Consider the following 16722-nt stretch of genomic DNA (forward strand, 5'->3'; position numbering starts at 1 on the left):
GTTTCAGGGAAAGATTTTTTTTTTTTTAATACAAAATAGGCGTAACTGTGACTTCAAAGAGGAATTCAGAGCATGTAAAAGCGAAAGAAAAACAAGAAAGACAGGAGCTGAGGTGAGAGAAGACACAAGATCTTAAAAGAAACAGACGCAGAAGAGAGTGATAAGTGATGGAGACCGATTTTTGTAAGTGCTATGAGTTCCACGCTGACACCAGTGTGAGTTTGTGAAATTGTGGGTGTTGGTGTGAATAGACTGTGTGCGTTAATGTGCACAGTTTGTGTGTGGCCTCATTGACACCTGTGGTGAGGGGGAGAAAATGATCTGTCTCCACACTAGTTGATGGAACTGGGAAAGAAAACACTGGACAGAAATAATAAACTCCCCGATTCCATCTGTTTCTCCTCTTTTTTTTTTCCGACTTTCATTTTGACTACAAAATCATTGACTTGCTTTGAAGTTCGCACGTTCACACTTTTCTCAGAGTAGTGCACAGTTGTGTTTTGTTTTTGCTATTTTTTTTACTTTGTGCAGGTAAAACAGGGAAATCAGAAGACAAGTGAAATGTCTTAGTTGGACATCACAGAAAGGGCTGCTTTGTGATTGGAAACTGCTAATTAAATGCATAAAAATGAAAAGATCATCCAGGTAAGTAGCTTAAGCATGAATGTACACATGTTTAGAAGCACTGCCTGTGTTACAGCACGCTGAAAATAAACTTTGCTTGCATTGTAGACACAGAGAGCACCACCCTAAACAATCCCACAGGTCACACATGAGGTTTCAATTGTGATAGATTCCCCAGATGTGGTGGAACTTATTTCAGAAGGTAGCGCCAAGTAGGCACAAGTTGTGTTTCGATGACTTATCGCTTGCATCTAACAAATAACAAAGACAGGAAAAAAAACTTGTATAATCCTGGCATCATTATCAGCCCAACAACACAATGGGCTAATTTATAATGATACAGAGATACACAAAGAATCTGCAATAATGGCAATAATTTTAACTAAGATAAAAATACTGCCAAGTTACAAGTGGATACTTGTGGTTTGTTGTGTCAGCACGACACGGCTGGAAATAAGCGACAAACACGCGCACACACATACAGAAGCATGCTGTGTGTGTCAACAGTCAAAAACTGTAATTGGATGTGACAGACGGGCAGTAATTCGATGCACCAGAATCAACAAGTACTGGTCTGACCCCACATAGCACACAGAAGCATGCACACACACCCATGCACGCACCCCATTGAGATGGGGCTGCCGCTGCAGGACCCCCATGTGCAGCCTAACTAAAAAGCTGTGTGTACCCCTGCATGTCTATGTGTGTATGTGTGTGTGTTCATGTAGAGACTACACGACAGTGCTTGAGTGCCTGCACATATGTATGTGCATAAAGAGATTTATATGAAACAAGAGAATATTATTGGCTTTAAAGAAAGTGCAAATAAAGGAAAAGGGGACGAGAAAGACACAGAAAGCCGGAAGAAACTGAAAGATAATAGCTTCTGGAGCACCAATCACCACCAAGGCCCCTTGGAAGGATCATTATGGCTCTGAGTTGTTCTGGTCTGATGGAAGGATCATAAGAACTTATATAAATGTGCAAAGACTTAGAGAATGCACGTGTCCAACAGCTGTGCACCTAGGCTCTTTCGCATCTTTCGAGAAAAGCTACCATGAAGGAAAAACTTGTAATGTGCCCGTTTTGTTTGAGTGTTGGACTTAAGAGACTAGATTCTTTAATCCCAGCATTTCAAAACAAATGGGAGTACTGAGAGTTGCTAATTCCTCTTTGTTAGTGATAAAAGAGAAATAACAGTCCTGTGTGAAAGCCTGAAGTGAACACTTCCGACGTGTGTTTTCTCTGTGTTTGTGAAGTGCAGCATAGTGAGATGGAGACAATGGAGCGAAGAGATTTTATCACTTTATCCCACGTAAACTGTCCTGGAATGACGGGGAGAGTTTGTTTGTGTGTGTTTACCCTTGGAGCGTGCTGTGTTCCTGATGGATCCACAGATAAAGGGAGGGAGCGACAGAGCAGGGGAAATAGAGAGTGGCAGAGGCCAAAACACAACCTCACTGCCCAAACAGGCACAATATACAAAGTGCATATTGTATTTGCAACATCTCCATATATAGTGAGCTGGAAGACGCAGTCAGCTTTTTATTTAAGTGTTGCTGCTTCTATAAAAACTTTCAGAACCCTGTTTATTCTTCGATCAATTACAGATGTGAAGCAAAGTATGTGAATCCTTTTGAATTTTCTATATTTAAGTAGCGTAAGTAAACAAAACTGGTAGTGATTAATTACATTATATTTATGAGTAGCAGAGGTATGTAAACTTTACAAAAAGCACCGTTTCTGACCACCTTGTTTAGTGATAACTGAAACTAAATGTTCTGTTACAGGTAATCAGTCTTGGTCACCAGCACAAAGGAATTTTAGCGTGTTCCTCTGTGCAGAACAGATTGGATTCTTCTTCTTCGCACACCTGCAGGTAAGTAAACTTCAGGTCCTCCGACAATATGTTTTGTTTGACTAAGATGACTTTGGCTTGACTCTTGAAATGCAGATAATAATGCATTGATTCATGTGTACTGAGCTATGGTCATTCCACCTGCATGTTTTCCAGTTACTGCTGTGTTTAGAATCATTACCAGATTCATGAGCCTTAACTGGTAACTGCTAAGACTGGTCTGGGTAATACCGTTTTTTAACTGGCATTGGGAATACGCACAGTTTAAAATAATGGGAATGACGGATTCACAAAACAATGTTAGACATTAGCCATTCAGAAATTTGATTTAAAGGCACAACCAACCAATCAAAGAGGCATTAGACAAAATGGATGGGGTTATCTAAGTTAACACAGATATCTTTGCCAAGTTTTATTGCTCTCCATTCCTTGGTTATTTTCAGTCACCATCAACACAGCTTAAATTACTTTACAAATCTTGTTTGATTTTACATAAAAAAGTGTCTGCTATTTAAAAAAGAGGAGAAAGTTAAAAATATATGCTTTATATGAAGGCAAAATAAAGGGAATAGAAATAAAATAGATAGTGCAGGCTGGTGCTTAGTTTAATAAGGCTATCTGAATACATTGTGTTGCACACCCAAATGTGGCCAAAAAAAAAGTTCTCCTTAATAACCTTGTGTTTGCAGGATTTTTACCATCCATACAAAATGTACTTTACATCCATATCTACAGTATTTCTGTTCCTTTGTTGAACTGTGGCAAGTGAAGTGATTAATTCTTAATGATGTGTCAGTAAACTAATTCATTTCAATGTATTCTTATTGCCATTACAGTCTTTCAAAAAAAAAAAAAAAAAAAAGTATTTACAACAGCAGCACAAAACAGAGCATTGGAGGAAACCAGCAGGGTGGACCATCACAGATCACCCACAATACTGGAACTCTATGTTCTCACTGGGGCGTATATAAAATCAGTGGCTGTAAAAATATATTGAATTATCTGTGAAATCTTCAAAGTTTTCTCTTTGTGTACATCGCCTGCCTTCATGACGTGACTGTTGAAACTATTCCTGTACATGGCAGTCACTCTGTGTTAGATTTTAGCAGCATTCAGAAACAATATGCTTTTCACACACTATCTAGAGGCAGAACAATTACATTAGATGCTCTGTGCCAGTATACACAGAAAATATAACAGCTCTACGAAGAACAGACTCTTGCTCTGTTTTGGTAAAGAGGTGTAAGAAGTGTGACCTGGCATTTTTTGCTTACTGTTGTACCAGACAGTGTATCAGCTCTTGGACAATAGAGCTGGATTCTGGTTCTGCTTAGGACTATGATCTACAGAGGAAAAGAAAGACCAAAGGCACAAAGAACTATATAATGATGTCCCTGTTTAAATGAGCAAAATTCATGTCTGAAAACAGTAATGTGAAGAAAAACATAAACAAAAGGGATGCATTTCTGAAAAAAAAAGCTTCCAAAAAAAAGTAAGATGAAATAAAAGGAAATCTGAATTTGATGTGATGAAAAGGGCATGAAAATTCAGTTAGATGCCAAAAACTGTGCACTTCTAAATAAACACACAGACCCACATGTGTGCATGTTCAAACCTGTGATAAAGAGTGCGGATGTCCATCTGTCAGAGCATCTTTCCTCATCTCACCGGGCACCATCTGTTTCTGGATGTTGGGAGACTTGATTTGCCTTTAGGCAGAGAAAAGAGAGGACAACAGTTAAAGAAGGGTCACTTATAAAATGTCAACTAATGATTATCATCAGGGAGACTAAAATCGTATTTTATATTAAATGACAATGTTGCATACTTGTGACAGGGAAGAATGATTTGGGTTTTTTAAGAAACATTTTTCTGAAAGAAAATTGTGATCCTTTTTCGAAAAGATAATTATTGATAAAAAAAAAAAAAAGTGATGCAACAAACAAGTGACAAGTTTGTTTTAAACAAAACTGTTTACAGGTAACAACCAGGGACCAGTAGCATAAATAATACATGCACACAATACCATATGTGAACAGAACAAAAGTAAAAACATACAGAATAAGATAAAAACAGATCATTTTGATGAGGGGGCTCATTGGCACGATGTTGTGAATTTATGCAGCTCCAGTCGTGTGAAACAGAAATGAGCAAAGATGGCATGTCTGTTGTGATTGCACCTATTGTATCAGAATAACAGCTTTTCTGGCACCACATGGTACTTGTTTCATCATCCAACATAAGGCTCCCACAGGCTCCAAAGCTGCGCAAGTTAGTAGATCTGCTGCATTCCTGATGGTGTCTTTGTGTGCATGTCTTTGTTTATTCTAACCTCTGATGCTGATCTCAGCTGTAGCTTTTTACCTTTCAATAGTTATTCTGCTCCTGATTCCACAGCTGAGAACATTAAATACAAGAGATTTCCTTCTCTCTACTTCATTAATGAGAGCTCACATTTGGTAAAACTGAACTTCTTTGTGGTGATATTTCAGCTGTTATTAACTTGCGATGGAAATGTTAAATAAATTCATGGCTAAGATTTGCCAGTGGAAAATACGCTTGCAACCATGAGAATCATTTTTAAAGGGGTCTGAAATTTTGAAAACAAAATACTTAACTTTAGAAATATGGCATAAAGAATTAGTATGCACTTTTGGTCTTTGTGCACACAGTAATAAAACTACAGTGTTGTGCATCTGGCATCTGGTGTCTTGGAATTATGTGTTCTACAGAGTCAAATCAATAATAGAGTTGTTTGGCCAAGGTAAGAGTAGACAAGCATGCAAAAAAAGAGTAGACATGCATGGGAAAAGAGGAGGAAAAAAAACATCATACTACGAAACTTTCAAGCCAACTGAGGTGTTTGGTGGTTGAAATGGTCTTGTTTTGGGTTAAGGCTATGATTAAACTCAATATTTTGTATCATATCAAACAGAGCTGGAGAAAAATGTGTGGCTATCTGCCATAATGATGAAACTACATCAGAAGCTTCTAACAGGTCGAGGATCCTAAACCCACAAGCAACTCCAACACGGATTAGCTCAAAATGAAGAATTAGTGTGTTATGAAAAGATCAAGCCAAGTGTAGAATATAAATCAAACTGAAACGTTGTGGAGAATTTGAAATGAGCAACACGTGGAAGAAGACCTGCAAAATATCTTTTAGCTTGAGGACCTGCACATAGAAGAGTTGTCAAATATGTTCAGCAGCAAACAAATAAAAACTAAATTTCATACTTCTTTGAAAGCTCCATATCAAAGATACAGATGATTGCTTGTCCAAAAGAGACAAAAAAGCTAACAATTTCAATATTATGTCTTTATTTTTCACCAGCATATTCCCTGGAAGTACACAAACAATATATGGATTAATTTCATATGTGCAACTACAAAATGTAGTATTACGTATAAAATGCATGATTAAATGAATCTGCTTTTGCTCTACCACCCTTTTCTTTTGCAAAATAATGAAGCAAAGAACATGCTGCAAATCAGCTTAGAACAAAGACTGAGTGTGTGTCTAGTCGAAGGCAGACTGGGACAAGACATGACTTGACTGATGGAGGTGAGACACTGCAGTGTTAATCTTTCAACAACAAAACACACAAACATAAGCAGACAGGAGATGCAAGTTTTTGCATGCACACAAACACATTTTTGTAAAAAAGAAAAGAAAAAAGTTTAACTGTGTGGGTCTACATCTAAGAAAACAGAATTGTGCCAACATACACACACCATGGTTTGTGTTTTTGAAAAATAAACTGAAGCTATAAACCCTGACAGAAACAGTGCAATCACACCCCCACACTGATAATAACCCAGCTGTTATTGGTTGTGTATGTATTTACCTCCTCACTGAAGCCTGTTCCTTTTCATTTGGTCAGTTTGTGGCACCGACATCCTCACATATAAATACATACGAATATGGATGCATGACGTGCACACAAGCACTCATACCAATACACCAACTGCAACAGACTCGTGCGCCCGCAAATCCGTGCATATGCATATTTTCTTACAAGCACTCTCAAAATAGACTTCTAACTCAGACTTGCCTTTATAAAAAAGAAAAGAGAAAATTTGAGAAAGTTGACAGTGACAAATTAACGCGTAAGTGAACTCTCCAACATGGTAAACAAGCTCTGACCAAGCAGCTGCTAAAATGCACCACAATATTATTCCACATACACACTGTTGTGTTTATTCTGGGCAAAACCTACAAGATGCCCCAACATGTGGGCAAATATAGCTGTCACAACTCTCAGAATAGTGTGTGTGTCTGTCAGTCAGTTATGAAAAGTAATGTTGGTACACAATCAAAGTGAAATGAAGCTAAGAAGATGATAAATGTGTTTAATATGCTCTCATGTTACCGCAGTGCATTTTGAATCCCTTGGAGAAATTTTAATTGTAATAAGAGAGAACAGAGCAAAACGGGAGGTAGTCAATTATTTTTATTTACATTCCCCTTTAGAAAACTACATATAGTTTACTTATCTAATTTACATGTCTTTTGTAACAGCTGATGCCGGTTTTCAAACATCTTATAGATTTTACAGGTGGGGTTCAAAAGCACTGCAAAAATCAGGATTATCCTTCAATTTTGCTGTTAAATGAGGAAGAAACTGCACATATAAAGTATGCTCATGTGCACACATGCAAAGCAAAATTGAGTAGAAGAATCTGTTTCGACTCTGATCTTTGAAGTTACTGTGTGTGTTTTCATAAGCTTAGAGGCATGTCCATGGAGAACAAACTCGACATGAGGGCATATCAGCTATCATAAACATAACTGCTACTGGCACAGGTGTATAAACCAACAGGCACACTGGTCCCATCTGATAGCTGATACACCCCCATCAAGCCATCAGTGCAAAATGAAGTTAAGTGTTTTGACCAAAGTGAAGGCAAATGAGGGCGCTTAAGAGTGAGAATGAGGAGCATACTGACTCGGCTGCATGCAAGGAGAAAAAAGACGAGGGAGAGCCGTGATATGTCGATCACTGAAGTGAGGAAAGTCTTTGGGGGGAAATCATACTTTAACGCTGTGACTCTTTGTGGCAGGATGAAGGGAGAGCAAGAGAGCTGCGAGGAAGAAGCCACTCTTCACATTTATCAACACTTTTTCCACCTGGAGCTCTTCACACATTCACTTTCCAACATAAGCAGCTTCTTTTTACTTCTGGCTGTCAAAGGAGATCTCTCTTTTCCTGTGTCTTTTTAACCCTCCTTCTTATCCCTAACACTTCTTCCATTCTTCCACCTCCATGACTTTGCATGTATTTGTTAAGTACAAATCTGCATATAATATTAAAAAATTACCCCCAGAAGTAACGCTGATGAACCCTAAATGAGGAAAACACAGGAATTAAATGGCATAAGTTGGGCGACTTGACTACAAGAAGGAAAAAATATGTTTATACTGGGATCCTGCCAAATCTCAGTGTGGGATACCCTGTGAATAGTAATATCTAGTTGGTAAGGCAGCAAATGTTCTAGTTGACTTTGTCTGGGCAAATAAAAGTTAAAAGAAAAAAAAAAAGAATCTGATTTGTATCTCCTTCTTCATAACATTGCATTTTCCTTGTCTCTTTTTCATAAACAGCAGAGTGGAACTTAATCCTGTGATTTCAAGCAGAAAGGGACACATCAGTTATTACTACACTGGACCAGGGCTCATATTGAATAAAAGGCAGATATGATCTGAGGCGAATGTAAATAATATGTTTTCCTCTTGTGTTAAAAGGTGAGAGCATACAGAAGAGAAAAAAAGAGGAGGGGGACTAAGTAATCGTAGAAGGAATGGAGAGTAGGAGTCAGACGTTTTATCTCAGGCACTGACCTTGAAGCATTGCTGAGAGCTTTAAAACAGACGACTATGTATGTTGCGCAAATGCTTTATGTTGTTTGGATGTGTCTTATCGAAACACAGTACTTTAATTTTCGCCTCCTTACTTTATTGTTTATGTGGCCATGACAAGACAAAAAGAAAGCCAGTCCGTTTGTGTATCTGCACATCTAAATGTAATAAAGTGTGATATGATTTTATGACACAGTTAATGTTATTAAATGTTTCCTCTCTGTTGCAGGTGCTGCTTGTTTGCAGTTCTGCAATCAAACAGGATGCAACAGATTGTTTTTCTGTTGCATGTGCACCTGCAACAGAAAAAAACAAGCTGTTCACAAACATTTTTATGTAAAAAATATGATAAACATGCAAAACCGCATCTGGAGTTTGATTACAGTCACAGAAATAGGCCAAATAGAGTGAATGAGCCTTTCAAAGCTACCAGCCATCGATTCCACTCAGCATCAACATACAAGGGTTTATATGACTCATACATATATATCTCCACACAGACACACACATGTGCGCAACTCCCTTTTCCTGAAACTCTCCCTTACATACCAGACTGCTTACCTCGCGAGTAGCTGTGGTAGGGTGAGACTGGAAGGCTGATTTATTTGTCAAAGTTTGGCCCCCATACCACACTGTAGGGGCTTTATAACTTCATAAGTATAGAACTGTAAAAGCAATAAGAAGAAGACTATACAAAATAATCCCTCTAGTTAATAATATGTACCCAAGAGGAAAGGAATGAAGAAAAAAGAAACAAGGCCTAATATTCACATACAAGAAATAATAAAGCATTTTCTTCCCATTTCACATCATCACAAACCCTGGCTCAGTTTTCTGAACAGCAAATGTTTAATTGCAACAGTGTCCTTTACAAGCATGTATTGTTTAAGAATGATTAAGTTCTAATCTGCTTAAGTTCACTGGAGCTACACCACAGCGACCTCCTAATAAGTTAAAAATGTCTTCTTATTTCTGTTTAAGTCTATAATGTGTAAACAAACTGCTCCACGAGATCAGCGACTGTGTCTTGGGAAGCTTTAATTAATAAATCCAGCTTTTAGCATCAGTGTTGACGGCTGACACAGATACAACAAAGCGCACTGTGTGTCACTAATTACTCAGCTAAATTAGCTTAAGATCTACTGGAAACTAAAACTACTAATCAAAAGACCAACAACATAAAGCTATCGCTGGTTAATTACAATACATCACTGGGAGATCTGTGCTGTGAAATGGCTTTGACTGAATCCCTCCTTTTAGGTCATTGACCACTCGCCTTATCCATCTCTGACTCTCTGCTATGCAGCCAACTGGATGAAAAAGTGTCTATTTGTTCATCTGCTCTTCTCTACCTCTATTTAGATAATAGGTTTTAGGTCAGCTGACTGAGTTCCAACAGAAACATTGTGATTAAAAAGACATTTATCCCCAGCAGACACACCAAATCTCGCATCTCTCCAATCAGTTCACAATCCCTCAATGTAACACAGTGCATGTGCGCAGCTACTCAGAGGCAAAAACTCCTCCATTTTTGTTGATAAAAACCAAAGTGAACAGCCACACATACTAGTGCATGTTAATATAGCTCAAAAAGATTAAAGTCACATTATTTATATGTATTGTGACATTGTATGAATACAGTGCGTCCTCTTCCGATAACCTGCAGCTGACATGTCTGTGACCTTTAACCTGCTTGTGGCATGCAGAGGGGAAGGGTCGAGCTGATAGAAAAGAATGGTTGACACTAATGAGGCAGCAGTCCAGATAAGATAGACGAGCTGAAGAGAAAAGAAACCCTTCCAAAGCTCCCGAACACTTCTGGCCAGGATATGGCTGTGCATGCAAATGTACAGAAACAAAACATGAAGCTTGAGACAGCTGCATGTGAACAGCACACATATTTAAGTTAAAATGAATGCACAAACACACACACACACACACAAAAAAACAAAAAAAAAAAAAAACAGAGTACGCTCTGCAGGAGCTACTATGTTCCTTTCTGCTTGATGCCTGTGTTCCCACAGACTGAATCAGTGTCCTTGCCAGTGCAAGGAGTCTGTAAAAATGGGTAATGAATGAGGCAGGGAGCTGTGCTGGATCCAGCGCACACAGCCCATCCAAACAATCCCTTAAACATACATAACCATGGTTACTGATAACACACCTGAGAGGATTGATGCGAGGCCAAAAAGAGGCTAAACTTAATGCAACAGTTGCAAACAGTTAATGTTTTCATTCATTATATATAAAGGGAATAAAAGAGAGTGCATAACTCTTTGCAACTTTATTTTTTCACTCATGTACATACTCATCTGAGGTAAATATGTACGCAAACACTCCCACATAGTACTTTTGCCTTGGCACTGAACAACTACTCATTTGGGTACATATACACAACATGCCAATTCATAAATCAAATGATAATTGAGTAGCACTCTGCCAGTAATAAACTGAGTAGTATAAACAGCCAGTGTCTGGGTTGGATACACCACCTCCTACTGGCATGCCCCTGGCTGTCTGCCGCCTGGCATACTCACACACACACACACACACACACACACACACACACACACACATGTACTGGCTGCACTTACAGTAATGCAAAGACAGAGACTAAACAACCGATCTGTTGATTTTACAGACAGTGAGGTAAAAACATGTAAACACGATATGATAGGAGGCAAAAACAGATATGACAACACAGCTGATGGCAGTAAAAGAAAAGTTCTGCAGAATTCATCGCACAGAGAAGCCGTATGTATAAATCAGGAAACATTTAAACTCTCTGATTGTGTTATGGGTGTCACAGGAATAAAGCCGGAGATTGTTTGCTGTAAATGGATTGTACATTTATATTACCGATGGGAAGGTCAAATTTGAGCTTCCTGAGAATCTGATTTGTTTTCTCAGCTTTAGACCTGAGAACACGTTAAACCAACCCAAAGGAAATGGCATGACATCAAGAACAATGAATACACTGTTGGGAGTATTATGAAGGTATGGTTAACATGCACAAGTTATATTTACTTACCCAGGTCTGCAGACATATACACAGAGAAATGATAAGACATTAAACAAAATGATTAAAATGAAACCTGTAAATAGGTCAGAGCATTTGATTACATGAGGTAAAAAGGATGACTAAGTGGAAGTGGTTTCAAGTGGAAGGAAGACACAATCTACAAAAGTTTACATCTCATGGATTACGCTGTTATAAATACAGCACTTGGCATAAATAGAGATCTTACAAAGATCCGGTCGCTTGAAAGGATGCTGCTTTCTGAAGACACACAGATGGTGAATTGTGATTGATGTGAATGCCACTGAATATTTGGCCCCTCACCTTTCAAGGTCAGTGATTTTCTTCTCTTTGCATGATTTGTCAATTTCAGCATCCTTCAGTGCTCCCATTAGCCTCTCCACCTCAGCTTGGGACTTCCCAGACTCCTCTCTGTAGCGGGCCACTTCCTGCTCTAATAGCCTCAGACGATCTGCAATGTCTGGACACATCCTGACTGTTTCTTCTGGGTTTTGGGCCTTTGAGTGTATGTGTGCATGTGTGGACTGTTGAAGGAGAATAGATACAGAGACAAAAATAATAAATATAACTTGTCCAGGTCTATAAAATATGTTCATGTTAAGACATAGGTCTGACCAGGAAATACAGTTTATCTGCTGTTTGACACCTTATGCAATGAAACATGTTTGTTAACGGGCTACTGTAAAGTTTAATTATTGTGCTTAAGTTAAAAAAAACATGGATGACAATTGTTTGCTTCTTCTTAAGGCTTGTGCTATCTTAATGTTTACACTAACCTGTGTATTAGACTGAGGATGAGAGCAAGGTAGTACAACCCTGAGAACTTGGCCTTTAATGTATGAGATTTGCATGTAAGTGTGCCGACTGCAGCAGTAAACTTAAAAGCCTTAATAATGGCCTTAATTGATATCTCAGACTATCTTGGACATTGACTTTAAGGTTGATTCCGATGTACTGACAGCTACGTCAATAAGCAATCTTTGAAAAAAGAGTCATGTTTTCATACTCACTAAAACTCATCATTGGCTGTGACAGTAAATGTAACTGTTAAAGATACTTCAGAGTAACAGAGAAAATAGACCAAATCAGCTGAGTAAATAAACGCATCATTGGATACATACATGAGCTGAGGCATGTTGGAATTTTGGTAGAACTCACTCATTAATCCGTTGTGGGATGAGTGAGAATAAAATCATTGTACAACATCATGAATAATGTCTATTATTTTGGGATTATGATGTTATTTGTTTACATATTTCTTAACTTTCCTCATCCAATTTTCATCCAATGTGGCGATAATGCAAACAAAGCGGTAACAAAGTTTGGACAACAAAAGAAAAAAAAAACTGAAGATGAATTATTTGACTTTTATGAGCTAACTTTTTTTTTTTTTAATTGTTGTCAAACATCATTTATGCAGCAATTTGTCACACTTATCTCAGAATTTAACATTTCAAACTATTTTATTCTGTTTGACAACACATGTACTTTTTCAAGAACAAGTATTAATTACACATAAACTAAGCAAACTTAACTTGGTAAATGAGCTGACAGTCGTGTGTTACATCCAACATACTATTACTTACATTGGCCAAGCACAAAGGAAAACATACATAGGACAAAGAACATACCACGGGGGCAACTGCTGGAAGCCCATCTACTTTGGGTTGCACCTAAAGATTAGTAAAGATATATGTGAGAGAAAATAAGAATGTAGTTCAAAATCCTGTAGGAGTGAAACATTAAAGAATAATCATTGTTATATCTTACATTTGACCATAATTTCCCACCGAAATGACAAGAGAACTGGGTCAGCCTTCAGAGTCTCCAATGCAAAGTATCTAGTCCATGCTTTCATTTTAAGTATGTTTGACTATTGTAACAGTGTCTTTACAGGTCTACTTAAAAATCAAGCTTATTCAGAATTCTTCAGCTCTGGTCCTCACTAAGACCGAGATAGTGGACCACATCAGTCCAGCTCTGAAGTCTGTACACCAGATACCTGTTCAGAGACCCACCTGTTCTCATATGCATATGAATAGTTTTTTTTTTGTCCAAATCTTCACTGTTTCTTTGCAGCTTGATATTTTATCTAAAGTTGTTTATGATTCTCAGCTTTTAATATTTCAATGTCTCTGAGCGACTTTTAGTCACCCTGTTGTTGAATTGTGCTTTACAAATCAACCTGCTTTGTCCAAGTGAGTTACTTTTACATGTGCAGTTCAGGAAAACAAAAGTATGTTATGTGGCTGAAGAACTTTCAAAAACAGCACTGGCAGAACCCATCTGTACCATCATCTGACTTCACCCCCCCAGTTCCTCTGATAGTGTCTTTACTGCACTTTGCTTCTGTTGTTTGCCTCCTCGGAGGTATCATACGTGTAGACTTTGGAGTTCAATCATTATCACTCTGAAATTACTGACTCCCTCAGTTTGTGATTTTATGAGACCACAAAACATCTTTTTTCTTTTTTTTTCTCCAGTGTTTTTGTGGGAGGTAAAATGTTTTGTTTTTTAAAAAAAAAAATAAAATAAAATATGTTGCACTGATGAATCCATTCTTCTCTGAGAAAAATATCCCAGAGGAACTTTCTAACCTAGAATTATCTTTTCTTGGCTTCTGCTTCTTTTCACCCGTTTCGGTCTCCACCTCTCTCTGCCTACTGTGTTTGTGAAGATTGTTTAACTTGTTGAGATAGCTGAGGCCACTCGTTTAAACACCATCAAGTAAAGTGCACAAACACTTACACACACACAGCAGTGTTTCAATCACAGAAGACATGACATGCCTTACACTCGTTCCCTCAACTGACCCTAACCAAAAGCTTAAATGGGGGAAATATCCTGAGTATATTGTAAGTCGAAAAAAAAGCAACCCTGTTCTCATAATAATTACGTTTAAAATGTACTTTATAATTTATGCTCTCATACTAACACAAAAGCTACATCCAATAATCCAATAATAAAACACTGAAAGTTTTGCTTCTTTGAAAATGCATAAGCATTGTTTACCTACTAATCTCCAAGTTTACTTGAATGGCAGCTCTACTGTAAATCTACATCCAGTTTACTTGGAGGCCACTGTCCTGAATGTTTTTGCTGTGTCATTGTTGTGTCATTTCAGGTTTAAGCTTGTTCATGCATTCTTCATTTGGGTCAGATGAGTGCATCAAGGAAACTGCTACAGTCATGTGTAAGTGTATTGGCTCCCTCCCATTGAATAAGGAAAAAAACACACTTGAGCAGAACTGGAAGTCTTGGAGGTCAGTTGTCCTTAAAGGACTGGTGTTAAGAAACCTGACATCATAGACGTGTATTGGTAGTAGCTTAAATCTTTAGGCAACTACTTTAGGCAACTAAAGTAGTTAGTTTAAAGCAACTAAACTAAAGCAATCACAACTAAAGCAACTACCCAAAAGCAAGATGGGCTTATCTAGTCTTGCAACTAGGTCTGGCTTGTGACTCAAAGAATCGACTGAAATAGCTGTGATTTTTACACTAAAGCCTCTGTAAAGCAAAGCTGTAAAACTGTTAGGTTTTACTCTTAATGTGATTCCAATAACTACTATTCTGCCTACAACTGCAGTATGTGTTTGTTTTTATAAATCAGCAAAGTATGCATAGATTAAGACTTATACCTTTGACTTCATGTCTTTCCTGTCTTCTCTTGGCTCTAAAAGTAATAGTTGTGAGACTTTTATTAAGTGTGCAAGTACTCGGACTACAAGGCTTATAAGCAAAAAGGATATTCCTCATAACATGGACGATTTATCCAAACGTCAACCTAATAATGACACACGACTAGTTCTAACCAAGTATTCATGCTAAAACTGAAGTATCTACAATGTGTTCATGTGATTTTTGCCCATAAAATGAAAGCAGCACTCCGCTTTATCTGTGTGCATTTCCAGCATTTAAAAACAAGTTCACATATGCAACATGTGGATATAGAAGGCCATAGTTCAACTAATCCTAGAGAAGGTTTTTGTAAACCAAACTTTGACCTGTGTGGAACTAATTCTCTTTCTGCTGGACAGTTTCTTGGGCCGATCTGATTCCCTGAACCATATAAGACTGTAAGCAAAGCGATGTACATCTGTATTGTCTTCCATTTACTTTGTCCTCCTTACTCTATTTGTAGCTATAACAAAATGCATTTGGCCTAAGCGGACTGGTGTGTTAAGTTCTTTCTCTGAATAACACAGACAACTGGAGAGAAATAGGTGAGAGGACGGCAGGTCCAACAGGAATTTGTGATATTATGACAAGAGGGGAAAGGCCAGTGAGGATACAATTACATATCCAGTCAAATTATTATTATCATTCCAGGAAATGTCTCTTGAGTGTAAATATTTCAAAATATGTTAGAAATGTGTAGCCACCAGGCTGGGCGCTGACTTTTCTTATTACTGAAGCTACCCAGCAACTCTGCAACTGCACAGCGAGACAACATCTCTGAATCCTGACAAAGTATTATCTACCTTTATATCTCAGGACATGACAGCATTCAACCTGGTTATGTACCTCGGGTGTTTTTTATAAACAAAAAGAAAAAAGAGGTAAAACTGTAAGACTTTTGAGTAAGACTGTTAAAGTACCCGGTCTCCTTGGTGATTTTTGTTAACCCTCTTTGAAAGGGTCACTTCCTTCACTCAACTAATTTTCCCTTTGAAGTGGTTGTGTTTAGCTCCAGAAGTTCTTTGTTAAAAAAAAAAAAATCTGCTTTTATGGGAAGAGGATGAGGATGCAGTGAAGTCAACAAAGCTCAAAGGTAAAGATAAAACGTTCCGCCAACAGCTTCACTAAGTCAGAAGTACAAACATCTCCAGATACAGTGAGTGGGCCGCTGTGTTTATAACCAGATGGGAATGACACAGGTAGTGTTGCAATTTGTCCTTCATAGGGGTTGATACATTACCTGGACTCATTTCAAATGAGTTCAAAGCAACAGTTTACTGCGGCAGTAATATTACTGTAGTATATTGTGGTTTTAAGGATTTTATTTTGCTTGATTTTTTTTTTTTAAGTGTTTTATAGACATTGGTAAATGACAAGTAATCTGAAAAATAACGTAGTTTACTTTTATAGAAAACACCACAGACACACCATTTCTGTTTTGCATTCATTAAAAACCTAACGATGAAACACATTTCCATGATACCTGTCCTGTGGCACGTTGGCAAACCCCAAATGAAACATGAGCAGCTCTTTGCAACATTTAAACAATCCGTTGTGAATCACATCGGGCTGGACTTTTTAGAAACGGACCCCTGAAGGAACTAGAGCTGAAACTGAGCCTTTTAGTGCAAGACATGAAGGATGGTGAAGCAGCAATGTACA

The 16722-nt window shown here is 38.0% G+C and overlaps 1 protein-coding gene across 1 annotated transcript in view; it reads right to left on the reverse strand.

The window, feature by feature from the left end:
• LOC306754921 (ERC protein 2-like) overlaps window positions 1–16722 on the reverse strand; it is a gene marked incomplete at both ends in the record, with an annotated part of 113241 nt that overhangs the window by 44571 nt on the left and 51948 nt on the right. The window contains 3 exons of the mRNA XM_079239089.1: window positions 4098–4191; window positions 11686–11879; window positions 13014–13055. Of these exons, the coding sequence (XP_079095215.1) occupies window positions 4098–4191; window positions 11686–11879; window positions 13014–13055 (330 nt within the window). The remainder of the gene's footprint in view (window positions 1–4097; window positions 4192–11685; window positions 11880–13013; window positions 13056–16722) is intronic.

Source organism: Telmatherina bonti (assembly GCF_933228915.1).
Source record: "Telmatherina bonti genome assembly, chromosome: 4".
NCBI lineage: Eukaryota > Metazoa > Chordata > Actinopteri > Atheriniformes > Telmatherinidae > Telmatherina > Telmatherina bonti.